The sequence below is a fragment of the Phodopus roborovskii genome, unplaced genomic scaffold, assembly GCF_943737965.1.
Source record: "Phodopus roborovskii unplaced genomic scaffold, PHOROB, whole genome shotgun sequence".
Taxonomy (NCBI): Eukaryota; Metazoa; Chordata; class Mammalia; order Rodentia; family Cricetidae; genus Phodopus; species Phodopus roborovskii.
In genome coordinates this window covers 17,807,304-17,831,981 of record NW_026126540.1, presented here as the reverse complement: position 1 = coordinate 17,831,981, position 24,678 = coordinate 17,807,304, and the positions used below count along the sequence as shown (strand labels likewise).

General features: G+C 42.5%; 1 protein-coding gene across 2 annotated transcripts in view; it reads left to right on the top strand.

Moving 5' to 3' along the window:
• The window catches only part of Tmem131l (transmembrane 131 like), a 136,280-nt gene that overhangs the window by 104,536 nt on the left and 7,066 nt on the right, over positions 1-24,678 (top strand). The window contains exons 19-31 of one of the 2 annotated variants that reach the window (XM_051199446.1): positions 330-402; positions 3,193-3,320; positions 5,289-5,431; positions 5,834-6,020; positions 6,461-6,646; positions 7,629-7,778; positions 8,067-8,692; positions 10,780-10,928; positions 15,509-15,630; positions 19,106-19,263; positions 20,025-20,207; positions 22,632-22,710; positions 23,915-23,997. In XM_051199446.1, the coding sequence (XP_051055403.1) occupies positions 330-402; positions 3,193-3,320; positions 5,289-5,431; positions 5,834-6,020; positions 6,461-6,646; positions 7,629-7,778; positions 8,067-8,692; positions 10,780-10,928; positions 15,509-15,630; positions 19,106-19,263; positions 20,025-20,207; positions 22,632-22,710; positions 23,915-23,997 (2,267 nt within the window). Of the gene's footprint in view, positions 1-329; positions 403-3,192; positions 3,321-5,288; positions 5,432-5,833; positions 6,021-6,460; positions 6,647-7,628; positions 7,779-8,066; positions 8,693-10,779; positions 10,929-15,505; positions 15,631-19,105; positions 19,264-20,024; positions 20,208-22,631; positions 22,711-23,914; positions 23,998-24,678 lie in introns of both variants that reach the window. The other variant, XM_051199445.1, reaches the window with a different exon arrangement.

Here is a 24,678-nt window from a genome sequence, read left to right as displayed (position 1 = left end):
TCTCCAGATGCTGCCAGTTCCAAGGGCATGAAGCTGCCATTGTTGAGAGCAGCTTCCTTTCAAGTTCCATAGTAAGCCACTTGGAGGAAATCCGCATTGCTTCCTATATAGATCTCTGTTGCCGTGGGTCTTGGTTCTATTGAATAATAATACTCCCCTAGCACTTACAGTTGCAGGTGTTGTGGGTGGGTGTGCAGAGCGCTGAGGTAGAATGGCCATTGATGGGTTGGTATGTGGTAGTGAGTATGTGAGCACATAGATATTATTAATTCCTTATTGGCTAATCTCAATGCTGTTTTGAACATTGGAGTTTTTTGTTTGGCTTTTAGGTTTGGCACAGATATGCAGATGATTAATTTCACAACTGGTGAATTCCAGCTCACCAAAGCTTGCCCTTACCAGGTAAGAGGTCATCTTCAGACACTGAAACTGCATACTTGCTAGCTGTAGAAACAGTGGCCCTTGCTTCCTTGTGTTCTGGTGTCCATATGTTCTGGGCTGGCTCTTGTTTCCCTTCTCTGGGCATGAAACATACATAGCAGGGTTTGTTTGTTTGTTTCTCAATGACACAGCGCTGTAGGATGAGTTTAGTCTGTGCATCATTTTAACGCGGTGGATTAGATTCATGCAAGAGAAGAAATTGCAATTTAATCAGAACTATGTAAAAAAAAACTATATAACTAGAGAATCAAGAATTAATTTATGATTCTCTTAGGATTCCTTGGCCCCTTCAAATACCTTTTTAGTGTGTTGTAAGGGAAAAGTAGATACATTTTAAAAATGTATTCTTATGTACCAGGTGTGGCGGTGCATACCTTTAATCCCAGAAGTTGGGAGGCAAAGGGAGGTAGATCTCTGTGAATTCTAGGCCAGTCTGGTCTACTCAGTGAGTTCCAGAACAGCCAAAGCTGTCCTATCTGAAAAAGCAAACAAACAATGAGTTCTCATGTGTCTTAGTGATTAGGATAGTCCCTGGACTCCTGTGACACTCAGGTTCACTATTTAAAAGAGTTCTTTAGCATTCTTAGACCTCTAGGCAGCCATGGTACCTTTCTAAACACTTAGAAGGAATTAAATTATTATATGGTGGGATTTTTGTTTGCCAGTGGCTTTAGCCATCTCATTTCTCAGTTTCCATTTATTAGTGGAGGATTGTGTGCTCAGAATCAAAGTTAAAACAACTATAAAGAATGTACACAGACATATGCAACGGTCTCCACCTGTATCCCTCCAAAACTATATTCCATACAGTGTAAGTGGAAGAGCAGGAGGGAGACGACAGAGAGCCTCAGCCTACCTGGAAGAGTAGGAGGGCGCAGGCAGAGCAGCTTCTTAAGTGCGCTTGCCCCAGAGACTTGTTTGCAATAATGGACCAATCATCCCTTCTCTGAGATCATTTGGGTGGCACTGGAGGGGTGGAGCCATGGGCCACATGGTCACTCATCTCCATGGTGACCCTGTCCTCCTCTCTGCTCCTCTGCTTCTCTTTCCCAGGTAGCATCCAGGATGATAGAAATTATTAGTTCAAAATACTGAGAAATGCTTTGCCTACTTTTAGTAAGTCATTTATAACTTGAAATTGAGAAACAAAAGCAGATTATTTTATGTCTATTTTAATCAGATTTGAACATATTGGGTGACTCATCTAGATAGTGTTTATATTGGCAACTAGAGAATTTCCCTCCTAAGAAATAACATTTTTGTGATTTAGGAATCTTTGTTGACTTAATAGATTGACATAAATAAATAAATGAATAAATGCTCAAACTTTAACTCAGAGTTGTTAAAGCTCTTTGTCATGGGGCTGGAGAGATGACTTAGTTGAGAGTACTTGTCTTCTCCTGCAGAAAACCCAGACTTAGATCATAGTAACTCAGTGGTGGCTCACAGTTGCCTATAACCACAGTTCAATGAGTTCTTCACACAAGTAGTGCTTGAGAAGACAGGAGGGGAAACATATGTGCATATAAATAAAAACATTTTGAAGAGCTTGAAACTATTTTTCATATGAAAGAGGACTTCGACATTGTAACTTTATTGACTTGCTTGTAGAAGCGTAGTTTTGGGGGAGGGTGAAGAACGTAAGGAACTGGGTAGTGCAGGTTTGACTCCATCTGCCTATATTATTTTGGGCAGTTGTTTCATCTCATCTTTGACCTTCATAACAACATTTGAAGATTCAGTAAGGTCTATAAAACAGATTGCTTAATGTTTTATGTGGGTTAAATAGTCTAGTTCCTGGTATATGAAAAAAAAAAACCATTGAATAGACAGCTGCTATTGGTGTTATTATAGCTTTAAACTGAAGATTAGCATCATTTTGGCTCAGTGTTACATTATATTTATAAAGCAAGATTTTGTCTTGCAGAGTTTATAATTTTAATTGAAATGAATATGGCTTATCATTATTTGTCCTTCCAGGTAGCACAGAAAATATCAAGGCTTGAAGGATAAAGCTAAAAAGAGAAATGTTACTTACTGTGCAGATTATATATCATACTTGACAAAAACAATCATTTGTCATTAAGCAGCAGAAATATTTTCATTAAAAAAAAACCTGGCCTGTCAGTGGTAAAACAATAATATTTATTCATAGGAATACTGAAGGGAATAAAGGCAAATATAAATAAATAGTGGTCTCCTAAAGAGAGAAACTCATTAAAAAAATCTTTCTCTCTCTCTCTTTTTTTTTTTTGTAAAACTTAAATTCACTATTAAAGATAATCTATGCTTATCTGATATGGGTGGGTGATCTTATTCAGTTGCTATAAAAATAATCAGAAAAAGTCCATTTTCTGATTGATTCTCAGTCAAAGTGTTCGGTATTGAAGGCTTCTAACTCCAATTCCCACTCAGACCAGGGGTCAAATCTATTTTGTAGTATTCTGCTTGATTGTCCTGAAGTTACCCAGAAGTTTCTCATATCAGGCATAGGAAGTATTGAACACTTAAATGTTCAGGACAAACAAGTTCAGATAGATTGGCAAGAGAAGGGGCTGAGACTTGGTGGTATAGCATTTGCTTAGCATGCATAAGGTCTTGAATTCTGTCCCCAGTATGACAAATACAAGGAGAGAAAAGAAAATAGTTTGGCGAGGATGCATGCAGTCAAGCTTATAAAGGGTATGTTTAGAGGCTGAAAACTTACTCTGCTGATTTGCTGTGGTTAATAGTGTCCTCTGTTACCTGTAGGGTGAACCTTCAGAGGAATCCAGTTTGGGCGGGCTCCATCTCTACTTGCAACCTTTGGAAATGAGAAGGGTTGGTGTTGTGTTCACACCAGTGGACTATGGAAAAGTCACCTCTCTTATACTAATCCGGTAGGTGTATGCCTGTCACAGAGTCTGTGTAGGCAGAGTTTTTTGTTTTTTTTTTTTTTTTTTGTGAGGACCACAATCATCTCTGTTTGGCCAGCCACTTCCCAAATAACCACTCACTATTATAAATGCTCAGCCAATAGCTCAGGCTTATTACAAACTAGCTCTTACAACTTAAATTAACTCATGTCTATTAATCTATGTTTTGCTCCAAGGTTTATGACTTTTACCTCTCTAACATATCTTGCTTCCTTCCCATCTGCCTGGTGACATCTCTGACTCTACTCTTCTTCTTCCCAGATTCTCTCTGCCCCTAAAGTACTGCCTAGCTTTCAGCCAATCAGCTTTTTATTAGCAGTGAGAGCAACACATTTTCACAATGCACAGGATTGTTCTACAACAAGTCAGTCTCTTTCTCACTATCTCATCTTTTTCACTGCTCAGAGTGCAGTGGTGGGGCTGTGTTGTAGATTAGGAAGAGGAAGGGGCTAAATAAGAGGGGTCCTTTCTTAATCCCTGTGCTTCAGTCAGGTCCCTTCCCTATGAGCCACTGTCTCCAGGGGAATAACATATTTCACTCAGCCTTTAGTCAGACAGATATGGGCCCAAAAGTTGGAACATACTCATCCACAGTCACTCACACACACACACACACACACACACACACACACACACACTTCTTTGTCCTTAGTAATGAAGATAATTACAGCAGTGCTGTAGACCTACCCATGGGTAGATTTGGGCCTCCAGCCTCTTGTGCTGTGTAGTGGAAAAATGCCTCACTGGGGAGGTCCACTGCCACACTTCTTTCCTCTTGAATGACAGCTACTGCTTGTTGATTTAAGCAGGAAAGATGCATTTTATTCTTTACTTTTTTTCCATAGTGGATAGTCTTTCTGAAAGTCTTTTTGCAAAAGTACAGACCTGAATTGAAGCTGTTTGCAACTTTAAATAAATAACACTTTAGTTATTTTTCAAAAGCTTTTCTAATCAGATCAATCAATTGCAAAAAGTTTATTGGAGTCTGCCTTGAATATGCCTGGATCTGTTCTTCTGCAACTGAGTGATACTAAAAGGAAAATGTGTTAAAATAAAGTCCTGAGCATCTGTCCTTCAAAGCCTTGACCCAAGACGCCACAACTTCCTGTTGATTTGTGTGTTTCATTTGAAACCTAGTCTTCCTGAAGAAGGTTTCAGAAATTATATAAGTAAATATTTCTTCCCTAGACTTAAAAGTAAAGTTTTAATGGTGTTTTATCTACTTTTGATGGTTTCCTTATTGATTGACACAGTATTTTCTTCAGACATTTCAGTACATTTGACATTAGAAATAAAGATGAGTTCTCTCTGTACTTTGTGGCATTGTCATCATGACATCAGCTAATAAAAAAATGAACACTGCCCTGCACACACTGCATTCATAAGAATCTGACTACTTAATTGTAGTTTGTGGGGTGATATTTTGAGTATTTGATTAAAAAAAAAAAACAAAAACAAAAAAACAAAACCACTAATTCTAGAGTCATCCCGTCTCACGGAAATCACTATGAAAACCTCCCTACAAATCGGTTTTGTCATTTTGTCAATTTTTGTTAGCATCCATGTCTGCCACTTTATTTGATGTCTCAGGATGTGGCCGCCACCCCGGTGCTGTGCATCCATTTGTGGTAGGATGGTTGGAGAATGCTAGTTACTCACCCACTCTGCTGCCAGCTAGCTTGAACATTCTGGACTATCATTTTTTTCTGGAGGCACCTTAGTCTGTAAGATGCAGGAGGTGCCATACTTGTAAGAGATTGCTGTATTTTTAACTCATAGTATTCTTGCTGTGTAGGAATAGTGCCATGTGAGCTTTGCAGCATGTAACCCTGAAGCTAAGCTTCCCAGTGTCCTGGGATGTGGTCTAGCCTGTGTTTTAGGATTGTGTTGACTTAGGCCTAGGGTGATGCTGCTGTGCTTCCTTCACTGTAGGAATAACTTAACTGTCATCGACATGGTTGGTGTGGAAGGATTTGGAGCACAAGAGCTCTTGAAAGTGGGTGGAAGACTTCCTGGTGCAGGAGGGTCACTCCGATTTAAGGTGCCTGAGTCCACTCTGATGGATTGTCGTCGACGTGAGTTAACAGGCTTGACATCTGCAGCATCTTTTCTGGCTACTACATAGCAAGCTTGAGGCCAACCTGGGATATATGAGACCCTTCTCTTACCTGGTCGTGGGGTACATGATACCAAACTATTTGACTCCAGGACAAATAAAAAAACAGAGTTTCGCCTCTAGTGGGTGAAGGCGAAATCTTTACTTGAGAGGAATCTAGACTTGAGTATTTTTACTGTTTCCTTATTATAGAGCAGAATCTAGAGGTGGTATAGTAAGAAACTATTCTACAAACAAGGTAGAAATCAGGTTTTAACTGTGTTCAGCTTTTTCACATTTTAATAATGTTTTGATTCAGTTAATGATTAAAGTTAGTTTTGAAGTGTGTATATACTAAATAAAGCAACTCTTCCCTTACTAGAACTGAAAGACAGCAAGCAGATTTTATCTATTACAAAGAACTTCAAAGTTGAGAATATCGGCCCTCTTCCTATAACTGTGACGTCCTTGAAAATCAATGGATATAACTGCCAGGGTTATGGATTTCAAGTGCTAGATTGCCATCCGTTTTCATTAAACCCAAATACATCTCGTGACATCAGTATCGTGTAAGTGCTGGGGTTTAAATTCGTTTCCGTTCATGGTGTACTGTTAGGGGAGGTACCCAGCCGGTTAGTTACTGATATCTTACACTGCATTTATATAAATATTTGGGTTTTTTTTAATTAAAAAATTTTTTATAGGTGTTTATAGGCATTTATGTCTATGTTCCATGTGAGTGGTACCCAAGGAGGCTAGAAGGTTTCTGGTCCCCTGGAACTATAGTTAGAGACAGTTGTAAGCTGTCATGTGGATATTGGGAATTGAACCCAGGTCCTCTAGAAGAGTAGCCAGTGCTCCAGTCCTGAGTATTGTTATATAGACCAAAGTTTTGTTTCTATTGTTATTTTTGCTTTGTGGTAAGAATTAAAACCAGGAAATAATGATACTGATGAGCCCCTTGCCCCTAAAAACAGAAACAATCATACTTATGAGCCCTTTACCCTAGGTTTACTCCTGACTTTACCTCTTCCTGGGTCATCCGTGAGCTGATGCTGGTAACTGCAGCAGACCTGGAATTCCACTTCACACTCAACGTGACTCTCCCTCATCACATGTTGCCTGTGTGTGCAGAGGTGGTTCCGGGTCCCAGCTGGGAGGAGTCCTTTTGGAGGCTCACAGTCTTCTTTGTCAGGTAAATGACTGCCTTTCCCACCCTTCTCAGGCAGAGTACTAAAGTCGCGATGGAGTGGGAGGGCCGGGTGGTGGTGGTGGCATACACCATTAATCCCAGCATTCAGGAGGCAGAGGCAGGCGGATCTGTGTGAGTTCGAGGCCAGCCTGGTCTACAAGAGCTAGTTCCAGCATGGCTTCCAAAGCCACAGAGAAACCCTGTCTTGAAAAACAAAAAACAAAACAAATGGAGTGAGAGTTTTATTGCTTTTGAGTCCTCTTGTGTATGATCAGGAGACAAGGCATTCATGGAGCTGTGGTGAGATTTTAGGAAACTGAAAGCCTGTAGGACCCGAGGTGTGACACACAGCTGTCTTCCATATTCATTCATTGCCAGTCACAGTGGCAGCCTGAGGGTTGACACTAGCTCAGTGCAGTGACTATTTGACATTATAAGACCATAATGATCCTTTATTTTTATTTTATTTTATTTTTTTGAGACAGGGTTTCTCTGTGTAGCCTTAGCTGTCCTGAACTCACTTTGTACATCAGGTTGGCCTTGAACTCAAGAGATCTGCCTATCTCTGCCTACCAAGTGCTGGGATTAAAGGTGTGTGCTGTCACTACCCAGCAAGACCACAGTGATCCTTTAACAGTAACTTTATTTAGAAAATACATTTAAAAAATGAATTGTCATGTCAACCTTGAATATTCAAATTTTTTTTAAACAAACTGTTTTTTTAAGCTTTAAGAAACATTAGAAATTATGTTGTATATTTAATGAAATGTAATACCATTCCTATAGCTATTTTCTGTCTATTCACCACTCTTCTGTAATAGAAAAAAACTTTTTTTTGAAGTCCTCTTATTACGTTGCCCGTACCAGACTCAAGCAGTCCTTCTGCCTCAGCTCCTGAGTAGCTGGAACTGTGGCTGTATTCTAGTGGCCCCTCTTAATGCTGTTCAGAGGCACGCAGTAATGAATGGCATTGTTTTCTCCCCAGTTTGTCCCTGTTGGGTGTGATTCTAATAGCCTTCCAACAAGCACAGTACATCTTGATAGAATTCATGAAAACCCGACAGAGGCAAAGTGGCAGCTTGTCTTCCCAGCAGAATGGTGGTCCAGTGGACGCGCTCAGCTCCCATTCTCACAAGTAAGATGTCTCCCTCCGTGCATTTGGGTGGGAGGTCATTCCTGATTCCCTTGCAAGGTAGAAGAAATTTTATTTTTTATCAAATTCTTTGTAAATTGTGTGAATAGCTTCAATATTTTTTCTTAGATACTCTGTGTGAGGGCTTGCCTCATTGATGGCCTCTTGGTAGAGAACTCACGGGGCTCGGAAAGAAGGGGGAGGCTGGCACTCCTCAGGGCACTGCACCAATTGATCCCCCGTTCTGTGGAAGTTTGCTTTGTATTCATACTAAATGTGTTTCTTCTTCAGAAGCAATTGCAAGAACTTTCTTGACACGTACAGCTCATCTGACAAAGGCAGAGGGAAGAGCTGCCTTCCAGTGGGCCCACCCCTGAGCAGGATCCAGAATGCTGCCAAGAGGAGTCCGGCCACCTATGGTCATTCTCAGAAGAAGCATAAGTGCTCCTTCTACTACAGCAAACAGAAGCCCAGTGCATCCCTGGCCAGCAGTGCCAGCATTGCTACAGAGGAGAAGCAGACTTTGACCCTGACAAGCTCCCTGTCTGCTGCCAAGGAAGACACTTCTACTGATGTCATGAGTGAGAACTGGGTCAGCCTCAGATATGCCACTGGTATGAATGTCAACTTGCAGAAGAATTTAACCCTCCCCAAAAATGTACTGAACAAAGAGGAAAACTCACTGAAAAACACAGTTGTCAATAATACTTCTTCAGAGTGTACTATGAAGGAGGGAATACAGACATGTATGTTTCCTAAGGAAACTGACATTAAAACTTCAGAAAATGTGGTTGAGCTCAAGGAACAAGAAGAGCCCTGCCCACAGAAGACTTCTAAGAAGCCACCCGAAAGTCCTTTGCCCAAAAGCCCACCTCAGTACCAGCAGTCAGACATGCCAGAAGTTTCCAGGAAACATGGTAATATTAGCCACCTCCTTGGTTGTTCTCCTTTGGTCTATTTCCAGTGAGATTTGGCCTCACCTGTAACCTTGGGACAGATACTGTGCTATCCCCTCCTCTGCTCTTTCTTTCAGATTCTCACACTATAGTACAGTGCAGTCTTGTCTGACACTGCAGAGGAAGCTACCGTACCCAGATGCCAAGATCTTTGGTTTTATTTTGTGGGAGCTGAGTGCATTTACACACAATTTTAGCCAAGGCATAAATGTTGAAATTCAAAACAAGGCACATGATTTTTAGAATGATATGACTTAAGAATTTCAAGTTTTAGAATAAGTGAGGTTGTTAATGTTGTATATCATTATTAGAAGAATATTGATACATTTCTAATTATTTGTTCTCAGCTTCAGGGTCTTTGTAAAAAAGTAGTCACTCTTTGCAGTGTTTCTAACTAAACAGATCTATACCAACTTTTGTTTCTCTGTGTAGCCCTTGTTGTCCTAGAACTCTCTCTGTAGACCAGGCTGGCCTTGAACTCAAAGATCTGCCTGGGTCTGCCTTCCGAGTGCTAAAATCAAAGGCATGCTCCACCATACCTGCCTATACCAACTTTTTACCCAGCTATATCAGCTTTTCTAATAGCTGCAGCACCTCCTGTTTCCTGGCCTTGCTTCTTTAATAGCATTTTTGGTTAAAGAAAGATAAATGCTCTTGTGACAGATGCTATTGACTGAAGAAATGGGCAACATGCCCTAGCTGATGCCTGTAGCCTCCACAGAGGAGCCTACACCACCTCTTCCCTACCCCCTCCTTTCTCCCACTGACCAATATATATAAAGAGAAGATCTCATGAAGTAACGATGGCTGTCCTGGAACCCACTATGTAGATCAAGCTGGCCACAAACTCACAGAGATCCACCTGGCTCAGCCTTCTGAATTAAAGGTGTGTGATCCCATACTGGTCAAGCTTCAATCTTAACATTTAGCTACTAGCACTTGTTGGCCAGCTTCCTACGCCTGCAATGAAGAATCTCTTTAAACAATGCATTAGGGCAAAGTTCTGGGGTTCTCTTGTCTTAAGCTTCTGATTGGAGTTCAGCTGGCAAGGTGGTATCATAAGAACACACACATATTATGAGCCAGGAAACAAGTAGGCAAGTATAGGAGAAAGAATCTAAAGTCTCACAACCTTCTTTGAAGGCAAATTCCTAGTGACCTGAAAACCTCCCAGGAGGCTTACCTCCTAAAAGGTTCACTGAACCTCCTGATAGCACCATCTTGGGAACCAAGGCTCATGTTCAAACCAGTATCATTTGTTGATACTGAAGTGAAGGTATGGAAAGGCTCTGAATTAATTCTAAAGAGCTTTATGCATTTGGCACAATCGTCAAATGGAAATTTGGCTATTCATAAAGAATATTATGATGTAAAAGGTAGTTGGGGTTCTCTGAGAGGAACGTTTATTATAATTTGAGTTGTTGGGCAAGCGTGACCTCAGTCTATCATCAGAACTTTGTTGCCAACTCAAACAATGTCTGCTCATCAGTAAACTAAACACCCATCACTTGTTCCCCCAGCCCTTGGGAAACATCCTCTTTGTCAGTTTGAATGTGACTACATTAGGTCTTCCTGCAACTGAAATCATAAAATACTTGTCCTCTTTTGTCTGGCTCATTTAATTTAGTATTCTGTCTTTAAGCTTCCTCATGCTCTGTCTTTCAACCAGGATTTTAGTTCCATTAAAAAAAAAAAAATCATCTTAACTAATGTGCATATTGTTTTTGACAGTGTTAAATGTAGCCCCAGTATACAGATTTCCATTCATCCGTTGGTGGACAGCAGGTTGTCTCCACCTTTGGGCCACTGTGAATTATGACGACACAGAAATGTTAGTGCCCTACCCTCACTTTGACATCTTCTAAAGATTGTAGAACTATTATATATTTCCGCTTGTAAACAATGCAAATTTCTGGGGAATTGTGGTTATAAAAAGAAACTGTACCTAAATCTCATTAAATTAAATGTGGTTGACAAAAGAAAACATTTACTTATGGGGAATGTGAATGGAATAAAGCTATAAAATGATTTTTTTTAATGTATTCAAGGAAATAACCAGCAAGTGCCTATCAAGAGTGAAGTGGACAGCTGTGAGACTGTGAAAGGTGTCGACACAAAGCTGTCCTCACTAAAGAAGAGTCAGAGAGCATCTCCAGAGAGCACATGTTCTGAGAGGCAGGACACGCCTTCACCAGAGGTCTGTGTTCCTTTCTCTCTCCTATTAAAAAAGCAGAGCTCACACTTAAGGCAGAGTACAGATCTCTCCCATATGTATATTTCTTTTTCTGTAGATGATAGCAGAACTTTAATATCTTTGCTCAGAAAGTTTTATCTTTGGATTATGTAAGTGATAGTAAATGTTTTTTAGTTTTTAGTTTTATTCTCTGGAAGCCCTGATCTTAAGCAGTGGGTTAACTCCTAGTGACAGTAGTGAACTAGAACCAGACCAGAACCCGCTCCATCTAGTTAGTACTGACAGTCCCATTTCAAGGCAGTCTTGATGAACTGCTGATCTTTCTCTGTCCTGCATCTGTTATCTTTTCTCTAAAAGATCAGGAAAGTATTATTAATGTAATAGAAGAAGATTTTCCTGCAAAGAGGGGAGAATTCAATTTGTAGATGAAAGTGGTCCACTGTGTAGGTCTGGAAAAGTTGATGCCTAATAACAGACATAATGACATTCTTCATAATCCATGACACTTGAGAGTTGGCCAGAGCAAGGAACATGTCATGTCAGAAAATACTGGTACATTGTCATTGAGAGTGAAAATGTGGACAAAGAATATTGCACTCAGGCAAGGTGAGCCACACATACAGAGATAACAGCAGATATTTTTAAATGAAAATGAACTTGTTGACTTGTCTTGAGAAAATCAAGTTAATAAAAACCCACCAAGCTAAAAGTAAAAATAAAGATCCAGGCTTGGGTTATAGAACCTACATTAGAGGTTTGTTAGTGACATTAGCTTATGTCATATCTAGGACTGAGACTGAATAGTCAGCAACAATAAATCAAAGCCAGACTGCAAATACTGAAGAGTTTAACAACATAAAAATGCAGTACTATATAAAATATATAGAAGGTGAGGCTGATGAGAGAGTCAGGTAAAATATATTTTAACAGTGACCATTGCTGGTACAGGGCAATCTTGTGCGTGGTGTCTGTTTTTCTGTCCCTGTGGTACTGGGGATCAAATCCAGAACCTATAGATGATAAGTACTGGCCCACACTCCCACCCCCACAATCTTAATCTTTTTTTTTTTTCCCTGGTTTTTCGAGGCAAGGTTTCTCTGTGTAACAGCTCTGGCTGTGTTCACAGTCTTATTCTTAACGTTAAAGGTATCTTTGTTGTTTGTTGTTTTGTTTTGTTCTTGGAGACAGGGTCTTTTTTACAAATCTGTCTGTCTTGAAACACTAGTCTGGAACTCAAAGGCTGGGATTGAAGGCATTTGCCACAACATCTTGTCCTTAAAGAGGTCTTTAATGAATTAATATGTTATGCAGAAAACATGTTTTAAAGGTTGGTATTTCCTTTGGTTTTACCATGGTTACTTAAGAAAAAAATTAGATTCCTATAAGTTGGACCTTGACATTTGATTTAAAAGTAATTCATTGTCTTAGTGTCACATGTATTTCCATTAGCTGTTCTGTTACCCTTATGTATGTGTAGCATCATGGAGAAATATTCAGGAGAAAGATTTGTGAAATACAGTGAGTGGTTGTTTTGTATTCTTTAAATTTGATATAACAAGCATGAATGACTCCCTTGTTTAAATTAAGGGGAGGTGCTACAAAGTAGATATGGCATAGACATTCTGAAGTGGGTTGAGAAAGGCACGGGCACTTGAATGTAATCAGGCATCAAGACTAATACTGGCCTACAGGGTCCTGCAAAGCCCTAGAGGAGGTAGCAGCTTGTACAGGTACAGCACGCAGAAGGTCAAGGCAGGCAGCAGCAGGCACTGCATGACCTCCAGGCACTGGGCCCATCAACCAGGGGCAGCTTGAAAGGCAGCTGCCCACAGGGAAACAAGGGTGAGAGGGCTCTTGGGCCTTCCAGATAAGGACTGCCAGGCAGGAGTTAGGAATGGAGTTACCCTGTGGAGGTGGGCCTGAAGCGGCCTGACTCTCAGGGTTCTCTAAATGTAAGTATGTGATCTGCAATCCCTGTGTGAGTCACGATCCACAAGTTGAGAACTACTGCTCTAAAGTTATTAAACACACACACACACACACACACACACACACACTATATTTATATTAAAAGGGCATATGTTAAGCTGACTTGCTAGATGTGGTCTGAATAGTCTCACAATGCAGAGGCTGAGAATCGTATAGTTGTTCAGTCCACAAGATTGGATATCTCTGCAGTCCTAGTCTGGTGCTGGAGTCCTGGAGGATTCCAGGACAGCTGCTGGTTTCCAGTCTGTGTTGGAACCCTGAAGAGTTAAATTTAATGCTGACTGCAGCAACAGGATAGACAACTCACTAGCAAGATTGAGGACAAGCAGGTTAAAAGCAAAAGCTTTCATTTTCAGTGTCCTTTTATGTGGGCTGCCACTGGAAGGTATGGCCCAGATTTAAGGTGAATTTTCCTATCACACATGATTCCATCAAGAAAATCCCCCACAACTTCTTGGGTCTCAATTACTTCCAGATATAGTCAAGTTGACAATCAAGATTACCTGTCACACTTTCTCTACAGCATAAGCAAAGAGCAGATGTGGCCTGAGTCTGAATACTGGGCAGTATTGTGGTAGAGGAACAACAAGCTAGGCCCAAAGGTGCAGGAGGGTACACTTCCATTGGTAGAAATAAAGTCACCACATTTAGGATAGGGAATTAGTGAAATTTGGAGTTGTACATGGTGTCTTTTTGATGCGGTCTTTGGAGACTTGGCTGTTACCTACAGTGACAGAGGAGTCCATATTGAGTTTGTGTTAGGAGGTAATGGAGCCAGTGACTCTAAGGTCCCCTTGGTCTCATTTGGTCCTAAGAAACAGGTGCTGCTGCTGGCTCCCTCTGCCACACACATGTACCAGAACCCCCAAGTTCTGCCTCCAGCCCCAAGTCTTTGGGCCAGATGAGCCTAATATCTGTGGGTTCTTTACTATAAAAGTTTTGCTGTTGTTGTTACTATTTTTTGCCATTCATCTTAACCATCATATCGTTGATCCCCCTGTCCTTGGAGCTCCACCAGCCCCTGATCAAATGTGACTGTATCCACTCCTCCCTCTGCAGGTCTGTGTAGATGTCCAGTTTTGGCAGCTTGCTTAGCAGAATGGACTTTGGGACCCAAGGATGTCCCCTTGGTTGGAAAGTAGATATTCTGGTGCCACCAAGTGGCTGTCCTTGGTTATTTCCTTTCTTTCTGTGTCCCGCTAATTTTGTGGAGTTGTTCCTTAAGGCCTATGAAAGCATTGTCCACTGCATTGTCTGTTATGAGAAAACCAATCCTCTCAGCAACACACTCCCGGGTGTAGCCTGCAGTGTTTGTTTTTCTAGTACATTCTTGGGACCTGACTTTGTAGTTTGGAAGACTATGTAAGACTGTCTGTTGATTGCAGAGAATGTTCCTTTATTGGCAAGGAAGAGTAAAGGCAGGTGTGGAAGCCATAGACTAAGTTTTAACCTTAGCTCTGGGTTTTTATTTTCTCCTAAGGCATTTTTTTTTTCCTTGAAAAAGCAATTCATGTTTACAAAAGCATAAAAAAGAAGGGGAAAGGGACCCATCCACTAATGTTTTAATGTAATGTTTTTTGAATGAAATTTTAAGAACTTTTAGTGTAAGATAGCTAAGAGAGTAATTATTATCATTGTGTGTGTATGTCAGTTATAATTCTGATTTTCTTATGTGATAGAAAATTGAGCGGAAACTGTGATACTCCATCCTCTCCTGCAGGTAGACATTAAGGCTACAATTACTCCTTACACCATCAATAACTCTGACTTTTGGGCCTTGGTTCTGAAAAGGATGCTGAAATGGGCATCTTTGCTTTTTCATGAAACAAGTCTTAACCAATAGAAAGAACTTCCAGTCTGGGGTATGCCTCTGTCCCTGTGGGTCCCTCGTACCTGTGAAATGCATAGAGAAGGCAAATCCCTCCAAGCTGCACAAGTGTTGTTAAATCTGAGCTCTGATTTTGAGGAGCAGAGAGTGAAAGAGAGAGAAGGCCCACCCCCTAGAAGAGCAGAAGATGCTTTACAATATAAAAGGCCAGGGACCAACTCCCCATCACCACCAACTGAGTCTCATGTATGTGCAGCACATATACCTATAGCTGTCAGTATGCCACCCACTGAATAAAGTTCTTCATAACCACATTTGCATAAGAACTGCGCTCTGACTTTATTTACCCAAGAAGCTGTAGCTAGTTTGGCACATCCTGTGGCAGTCTGGCTGCCTGGTCACACAGAGTTCATCTGTAAACAAATAAGAACACGCACACATAGCTTGAGCCTTACGGGGCAGTTGGTTCATTGAGTTACAGGCACTGATGAGCAGATGGAGGCTGGGGGGGGGGGGTTACTGCAGCCACCTACATGTCACTGCAGATCTTTCCCCCTCTCAGCCCCTTGGGAGTGTCATAAGCGACAATTATTTTTTTCTTCGCTGTCTGCAGAGACTGAGAAAAAGTGGCCTCATGTCTCGCCAGTGCTGAGAAGTTCTGGATGTAGAAAGAGTTGGTCCCCAAAAGTTAACAAAGGCGCTCAAGAGTTTTGTCTTTAGACAGTCTCTTGAAGCCACAAATGTTTCCTTTTTTTCTCTTCAGCAGGAAGATTCTTACAGGAAGAGGAAGCTTCAGGAGAAGAGAGAAGGAAGCACACAAAGTCTCAATTGGAATAAAAACCGAACATGTAGAAAAAACAAGAAAAGGGGCGCTACTCAGACCTCCAGGTATGCGATGCCTGCAGCCCCTTACCAGTCTGATCCAGATTTCCATGCCACTGCAACTTTTGTTTCTGTAAGCCTGGGTGCCATTGTAGCATAGTACAATGTATTCAGCCCGAAATGTAGTTGCTGAATTTTTTTTTTTTTTTTTGTAACTTTACTCCTTAAAAGTACTATAATGTGACCTTTTAAGACTTTTATTTTCATCTGTCCCTTATAAAATGATAAAAGCTATGGGAAATTTTAGAGGACAGACCCAAGCTGCCCCTCATAACAAGGCCTCATTCTGCTTATGCTTTTTTTTGGGGGGGGAGCCTTGAGAAAGCCCTGGCACAGGTATACGCGTGCGCGCGCGCACATACACACACACACACACACACACACACACACACACACACACACACACACACCACCCAGCTGTGTAATAAGGTAGTATAGTCACTATTCTCCTGACCTTCACTTTAACCCTGCAGAAAGGCTCCAGTAAGATGGTGTCCTGATAGTGAGAGGTTTGGGCCACATGGTCAGTGAGGCTAGGGTTTGGATGGATGGAACCTTTGAAGTTGGGCACTATGCCTTGGAAACCCTGCTGCTTGGAGGCGCTAGCTTCTCAGACTTGGATTTCTTTACTTGGAATATTAGAGACTAAACAATGTCTGTGGAATCTCTCTCTGTATTGCCGGGGTTCCAGAGATAATCTCCTAAATCTAGCGTACTCAGAGTTCCTCAACTTGAAGGGTGTTTGTTTGTTTAACCAGATCACCAGTCACTCTGACACCACATCCAGCAAAAGTGGCTTCTGAGTTCAGGTTTTTCATCTTAGACTCCCAGCACACCACACATATATGTTGGGGCTTTAGCACACATATCCCCTTTTCCTTAGCTACAAGCAGGGTGTTCCTGTTCCCCAGTCCCCCCTTGTGAGGAGTGTCTCCTTGCATTGCTCCGGTTTTCTGTAGAAAACTCCATTCCAAGATCCTGGCATGGATCCATGCCTGGCCAGAATCCCCCTCTTCCCGCGCAGGCTTTTCTTCTTTCAAATCTTGCCATCTAGAGACATTACCACCATGTAACCTTGGTTAGGTGTTTTAGCATGCTGTTGTTGGGGTCCTTGGCTCTCGCATACTTAGTGGGAATGAGGTTCCACTGTGCTATAGTTGAGCATTCTAAGGTCCCAGTGCACCCAGGAAGGCTGCTACAGAGTTTAGAACCCAAGTGGGCAGCCACTGAGCTCAGCACTGAAGATGCCACCGAGCTCAGAGACCATAGTTCAGCATTGTCATAGCTCTTCAGGGTGTAGTCTATATTCCTGTAAAACAGACAGGTGACAGTTCCAGGGTAGCTTTCTGGCTCCTTCTATACCTAATTCACAGGAACAGTTAGCACAGTGGAAGTAAACATGGTATGTACCATATCATTTATTGATATTTATTAAAGAGTTGGAGTGCAATATCCTGTATAGAGGAAACATCAGGCCTTTCTGCATTCTCCTATATGTGTTTTCATGACTCTGGGATCACAGCAAAGTAAGATAGATAGATAGATAGATAGATAGATAGATAGATAGATAGATAGATAGATAGATAAGATAGATAAGATAGATAGATAGATGAGTATTTGCCATCTGTAGTAGCCCCACCTTGTGATGCCAATTTGTAAGAGCCCAACTTAGGTGGGCTTCAGTCAGATCCAGCCTACTTGCTGGTTGATACTAAGGAAAAGATAGAGACACAGAATAGTCAAGAGGGCAATCCAGTGAATACTGAATGCCTCAAGTTTTATTCTCCAACATTTTACTATATCCCAACCAAAAGGGGGGAAATAGCAAAAGACTTCTTTATTGTGATACAATAGACAAACTGACTTTCTTCCTTAATTCTCCAAACATTTCGTAATCATGCCTAAATCTCTCATTATCTGGCCTTGAAGGTTAAGAGTAACCACACCTTAGATCAAGTCTCTTGTTATTTAGATAAGACATTTACAACTAAGACCAAACATACTACAGTAGTTATGCCTTAGACCTTTAAGTCATATGACTTAAACCTTGAAAAAGTAAGGACAGTTTTTAACTTTCTGACCTTAAGCCAATATGAAGGGGAGCTACCTCTGTGGGCTCTGACAAACAGATAGATTACATCTTAGGAAACTTGTCTGAGATCCAAGCAAATGATTAAATTGCTTGCAAGTAACTTGTGAGTAATCTGTAGCCTTCCACAAATGAGAACATGGGAGGCACAGACAGATGCCACTGGACTGTGTTTCTGGGTGCTTGCTTCTGTCCACATACTTTTTGTCTCAACCAGAAGTCAGTGACTTCCCGCTCTGCCTCTCCCATGTCTAGGTTGCTTTCTTGCCACCTCACACCTCACAAAGGCACTGCCATGGCCCATGCAGAGAACCATGTCATTATTCACAGTGTTTCCACCGTTTTTCTTTAATTTAAAAATTTTTATTGGTGTGTGTGTGTGTGTGTGTGTGTGTGTGCAAATGGGGGTATGCAGTGGGAGTACATGCTAATGTGTGTATGGGGGGGTGTGCACACATGTGGAGTCCAGAGGCAGATGTTGGGTATCTTCCTCAATCACTTCACCTTATATTTTGAGTTTGTTTCTCATTGAACCTGGAGCACATAGATTAGCTCATCTGCCTGGCCTGTGAGTCCCAGGGATCCTCCCATCTCTGCCTTTCCAGTTCTGGTTTTAAGGCTGCTTTGTCTGGCTTTTTACATGCATAGTAGAGATCAAACTCTGGTCTCCATGCTTGCATACCAAGCACTTTAGCAAATGAGCAATCTTCCTAGCCCATGCATTTCCATATTTCTACATAGAAAAGTGTGTTGTCATTATTTCCTTGAGGAGTTCATGGCCCTGTAGCACAGGTGTGGTTTAAGTTAGGACTAGGGAAGCTGCTGAGTTTTCACAGCCGTTGTGCTGGGTATGGTAATTGCTAAGCAAATGTTTGCAAATGAGGAAGAACATATTTAAATGAACTCTCTGGCCTCCCACTGCTAAACAGCAGATTCACCCACTAAAAATCCAGGAAAACGGGCCAGGAGCCTTGGCTCTGCTCCTGACTGCCAGGCAACCTTGAGCAACGCTGTGGTATCTATTTTTCTCTTTATAAAACATAAAGCTAGATCAAACATCCCTAAATTCATTCTAATTCAAATTGGCAACCTGTTGGGGCTAATAGGAGTGCAAATAATAATAATAATAATAATAATAATAATAATAATAATAATAATAATAATAATAATAATTTGAACCTATGACTTGTGTGTGCTAAACCTATTTCTACCACTGAGCAATACCTCTATCTCCCACATCTTTTGGGGCCTTACTTGCTTTTCATCCTCCTACGGGACTCAGAGAGGAGACCTCAACTTGTCCCAGATTGCAATTCTTACCTGACAAATCTCAAGCAGAAAGTATATTTATGTAATGAGGTAGACATGCGATCTTTCTTATGGCTCTCCCAGGCCTTCTGAACAGAGTGAACTGAAGCTTGTGTGCAGTGACTTTGAGAGACCAGATCCAAGCAATGGCATCAGAAGCTGGTGTGCACAGGACAGCACTGGGGAGGTGTGTAAAGCTGGTGTGGAGATGTCAGACAGCTCCCCTGCACAGAGAGAGGAGGGTACGTAGCACAGTCCCGTGAATGGTTTCCTTGCAATCTGTTCTTTTTAAGAGTCTCAAGGTTTCAAGAAATAGTACGTCGACTGTTTACAGATCACATAGCTGTTAGCAACTCCAACAGAAAGTTGTCAGGGTTAGATGAGAAAGCACATGCTCTTCTGAACCTGAGCACGGATGCTGTCCACCCCCAAGTGTCATTGTGCATACTGTCAAAGGAACAGGGCCAGTATGCAGGGCCAGGAGCCTTAGCCAGGGCTCCTTGGGGAAAGGGCAGAGCCAGGTAAGTGAGGTGTCCCACTTGTAAACAGGTAGCTTTTGCATGTATAGCCCTGTAGTTTCTGGATCAGAGAGCTGGGACACCAGTGCCAGAGCCAGTGTAGAAAAGAATAGTCTATTCAGTACAATAGACTCACTTTTCTTGATAGAAATGTTGCTTATTTTCTGAACCATTTGCATGCAGTTCAGTTGTTTTGCATTTTGAGGCTCACATCCCATGTGCATGCTAAGCAAGCACTTCTCCACTGAGTTCCAGAGCCCTGGAGCCATTCTTAGATGAAGGTTCTACTTGGTCCTACTGTCTGTCCACAGGCAGAGCAGACTTACCCTGTGTTTCCTCAAATCCTGAGGTCCCATTTTTTACTAGCTGAGCAGAGGTGGTAGCCATGAACCTACCCTGCCTTCCTATTTTCCTTCTCCACTTGCCATAACTGGCACTAGTGGGAACTGCCTTGGTGCAACACGGCCTCTCTTCTGCCTCTCCAGACAGTTACTACCAGAAGTCTGAGAAGAAATGTGCAGACAAGTTTTGCTCGGACTCCAGCTCTGACTGTGGCAGCTCCTCAGGCAGCGTGCGGGCCAGCCGGGGCAGCTGGGGCAGCTGGAGTAGCAGCAGCTCTGACTGTGACAGGAAACCAGTAGTGGATGCCCAGCACTTCGTGCCACCCGGTGAGTACAGGGCGCTCATCCTACCTGCAGCCAGCACACAGTCCAGGGGTACCTTACAGGGGACAGAGCAAATGGGCTGCAGCTTTGAGGCTTGGCTTGCCACAGGCTGCCCGCTTCCCTCTCCTCCTCCTCAATCCTCCTGGTCACTATTGTTACTGATACTAAACAGGTCAAAGACCTGTATATTTGTACATAATTTTTTTTATCATGCCAAAATATTTCACAGAACTATTTTTTAATTCATTTTTAAATGTTCTGAGTGGTGGCACAAAGCCAGTTCATTCACATTGCTATACAGCCCCCCCCACCACCAGAACTTTCCATTCTTCCCTACTGAAACTCTGTACCCATAAATAGGAACTTCTGCTTACCTTCTCCTGTTCTCTAGCCATAAGCATTTGGCTGCTTGGTTATCTTAAATAAGTAAGTCCTGAATGAATGTAGACATGCCTGGATGTCTTCTGTGGAGTATAGGATTGGAGCTTGTGTATGGTGGTTGTATGCACATCATGGATGATTTTGACCCACATATGATTATCGTATGTGGGACAGAAATGGTTTTGGATCATGCATGTTTATTTTATGTGGTCAGATATGATCTTTTGGTGAATGGTTTATTTCACCCAGCCTGATATCCTCAGGACTTATTATATTACAGAACATATCAATTCCCTTCCTTATCAAGGATTAATGACATTCTGTTATGCATGTTCAATGTGTTTGTTTATTGGGTGTGTTCATCAGTGGGTAACTGGTTGGGTTTACCTTTTGGCTATTATGAATAAGAATAATGCTTATCTTTCTCATTCTTGAAATTTTAATGACAGGAGAGATCAGAGTCTATATTCCTGTCCCCCAGAATTAACAACTTTTTTCCACATTTACTCTTGTGGAGTTTTGTTTTGTTGTTGTTACATTTATCTGTTACTATAGGGGTATGTGTGTGGGCGCGTGCGTGTGTGCATGCATGTGCTTGTATAAATGAAATTCTAGCTTAAAATAGCATTTTGGTTTTCACTAACTTGTTTTACTAGTCCTGTGTGAGCAGTTGAGTTGTTTTCAACACAGTGAAAGGGGAATGCAGAGACTTAGAGAAGCTCATCATGTGCTGCCCTGTGGATGTGGACATATTCACCTTGGGTCATGAGTCCTGAGAAAATGCAGACGAGTCTCTGCTCCCAGTCTAGATGTATGTGTGAGGGCTCAAAGCAATCCTTGATTGCCCTGCAGTATGTGGTGTGCTGGGTGGAAGTTCATGTTTGGGTCAAGGTTTCTCAGAAGTCCAGGGTACTTGCCACTGTCTCCTGTCTCCAATCCTCCCCGTTAGGGATACCTACAACAGAAGCTGGTAGAAAGGTATGGGGACCCAGCTCTGGAAGCCCAACACTGGCACTTGGGAGCTGTTGGTTGGGATCATGACTTTCAGGCCATGGGTCAAGACCTTGTCTCAAAATCTAAAACAAGAAGCGGGGCTGTGGTATAGCTCAGTGGCTTAGCATGTGCAAGGCTCAGGGCTCAAATCCAAATCCAAATGCCCAAAAGAGCAGAAGGTTGTGAGACACCAGCCCTAGAGAAGGCCCAGGTCCTCAGCATTCTTTCTGTTTCCGTCTTGTTCCCCATTTACCCTGTGAGTGTTTTCCCAGTGCTCCTAAAGTGTCAATCCTCAGATCAGTGCTGCATGTTTGTTTAGAGGTATGCATTAGGTGTAAAAGGTAAGATTGTTCTCATCCTCCATGACGGGCCCTTCCTTGGAGAAAGTTACAGCCTCATGGAAACGTTAGATAAGGGGCAGGCTTTTGGCATTTTGTTGCACAAGGAGGATTTTCATGGCTAGAGGCAGCTTGGATTTGACACACTAATTTTGTACTCTGTTTATCAAAGGACCAAGAGTTTGTCAGTGGTACACACATGGGACTTGAAATGAAAACTAAACTTTGAGAAAACATAAAAGGGCAGCTTGGGAAAAAGGGATGACATTCAAAGAACTATTAATAAATGCCATTAATAAAGCAGCAACATGGTACACTCTCCACGTTGTGTCTGAAGTTTATGGCATGGCAGGAAAATATCCCTGAGCTTGGATCCCAGCACCCATAGAAAAGCCAGGGGTGGTGATGGCTTGGAGGGCAGGGCAAGGACAGATCTTTGGAGCTCATGGACTTAGTTCTGTGTTCAAGGGTAGGCCCTGTCTAAAACACTAAGATAGAAATGACAGAGGAAGACACCCAATGTTGACCTTTGGCCTCCACATACATGTTGACACGTGCAAAATACACAATAAAGAGAATATGAATGTGTGGCTGTCAGTTTAATATGAAAAACAAGTCCCTCATTACAGGCTAACACTTGCTGCTTGTTCTCAACCCAGAACATGCACAGTTGAATTGAGACGATGACTCTAATAGTGTGTTGCTTTTAATGCAGGAGATGGTGTTTCCTCCCAGGATTTTCCTCTGGAAGCTTCCATCCCCTCGAGCCTCTCTCACCACATGTGCAGCCCTACGTAAGTCCAGAGTCCTCACTGCCACAGTGTGGATTTGCTTTGTCTGTCTGTGAGGTGCTTCTCAGCGCCTTGCTCTCTAGGCTGAACCATGGAAGCCTTTGTAAAGACCTAGGGAAGCAAAATCTGACTACATACAACTCAAAAGAATGGTCGTGATCAGGGCTTCTGTGGGGATTCTCTGCTTTTGTTGTCTCCCCAGCGTTATGACACCCTGGGGAATGTGTCACCTCTCATCTCTCCTGGGCTAGGACTTCTATTCAGTCTGAGCACCAATGGTTGAGAAAGCCTCCAAGGCACTGGTGAACACATTTACAGTTCCTCTGTGTGATACTTCCTGCAGCATTATACAGTTGCCCCTTGGTGTCTGTAGGCAGTTGGTTCCTACAGATACCAAGTGTGTGTCCCACAGATACATACTCTCAACCATACAGATACTCAGCCCCCTCACATAACATGTCAAGTGAGATGTACCTGTAATCCTGGTACTTAGGCAGGAGGATTTCCATGAAATTGAACAGCTTGGGCTTTGTAGTGCTAAGGACTAGACTGGCTAACCAGTACTATGTGGTGAAACCCTGTCTCAAAATAACAACAAAAGGACAATATTTTCATAGAACTATTTATGCCGATCCTCCCACATATGTTAAACCATCTCTAGATGACTGCCAGTGTTAATGCAATACAATTGACTTGTAAATTGATGTCAGACTACCTTGTTTAGGGAATAATGATAAGAGAAAATGTATGTGGTTTTTGGTACAGACCCGGCCTTTATAGGTCTGATTCCACAGTACAAGGTAGCTGCTGTGCAATGCTTCCTCCAGATATTTTCAGGCCACTCACACGGAACCTGAGATGGCTGAGGGCCAGCTGTACCTTTCACAATGAATAGGGCAACATCAGCAGGAAGGGCAGAGTTTTGCCTTGTGTGAGTGTATGAAGGCTTGGCTACAGCATTGGAAAGCTCTCTGTGAACTGTCAGAGGCAGAAAGGCAACCAGCAGAGAAGGTGCTTCTGTCTGTACAGACAGATTGGAAGCTGCAGCTGACCTTATGGAAGTCCTCAATTCTCGCCTGGCTTTGTGAATCTTAACACCTCTGTTTCTGCAGTGGCTTCTGTGAAGCTCAAATGAGATTTGGTTATGTGGTACCTGGATTTCCTTGTGCAGGGAAGTCATGGCTTCCTGTCCTCCCTTTGTCCGCAGAGATGTGAGCAGCCTGTCTGAGTTCACAGAGTCCTCCTGTCCCGGTCTTCCTGCTGCACCCGCAGATGCTGGAGAAGAGAAAGGTGAGTATCACTATGGCAGGCACCAGCCTCTCCTGGACCATGTTTGCTGGCATTAGGAGGGCACCTGCTCTGTGGAGAGACACATCCACTGCAGCCACCCATTCTGCATCATTGTGAACACTCTTGGGAGCCAAGACACAGACAGACATTACACAGCCCTTGCCAGAGCCTCCCACTGCGCTCCACTCACTTCCCCAGTAGGGTAACAGAAAACAAGCAGGTGTGTAGCCCAAGAGGAGCAAGACTGAGGTGGGAAGCAAGCCAGGACAGTGGCTTTCTGTCCTCACCTGACCCGTCTCCCCAAGCCACCAGGTGGGAGCCCGTTAACTGGGCCCCTGCAGCCTGGGTGAACAGCTTGGCTTCTCAACCAGGATTGAGACAGAGAATATGTAAGACACTGGCCCCAGAGCGGAGGACCCCTGCTTCTGCCTGGATCTCTAATGAGGAGTCCCTCTCCTTGTTTTGTTAGGGTTTCTATTGCTGTGAAGAGACAGCAAGTTGACCACGGTGACTCTTATAAAGGAAAACGTTTAATCAGAGCTGGCTTATGCTGGAGAAGGCGCTGAGAGTTCTATATCTTGATCCGTGGGCAGCAGAAGCAACTGTGTCACTGGGAGTGGCTTGAGCATATATGAGACCTCAGAGCCCTCCCCCACAGTGACACATTTCCTCCAACAAGGC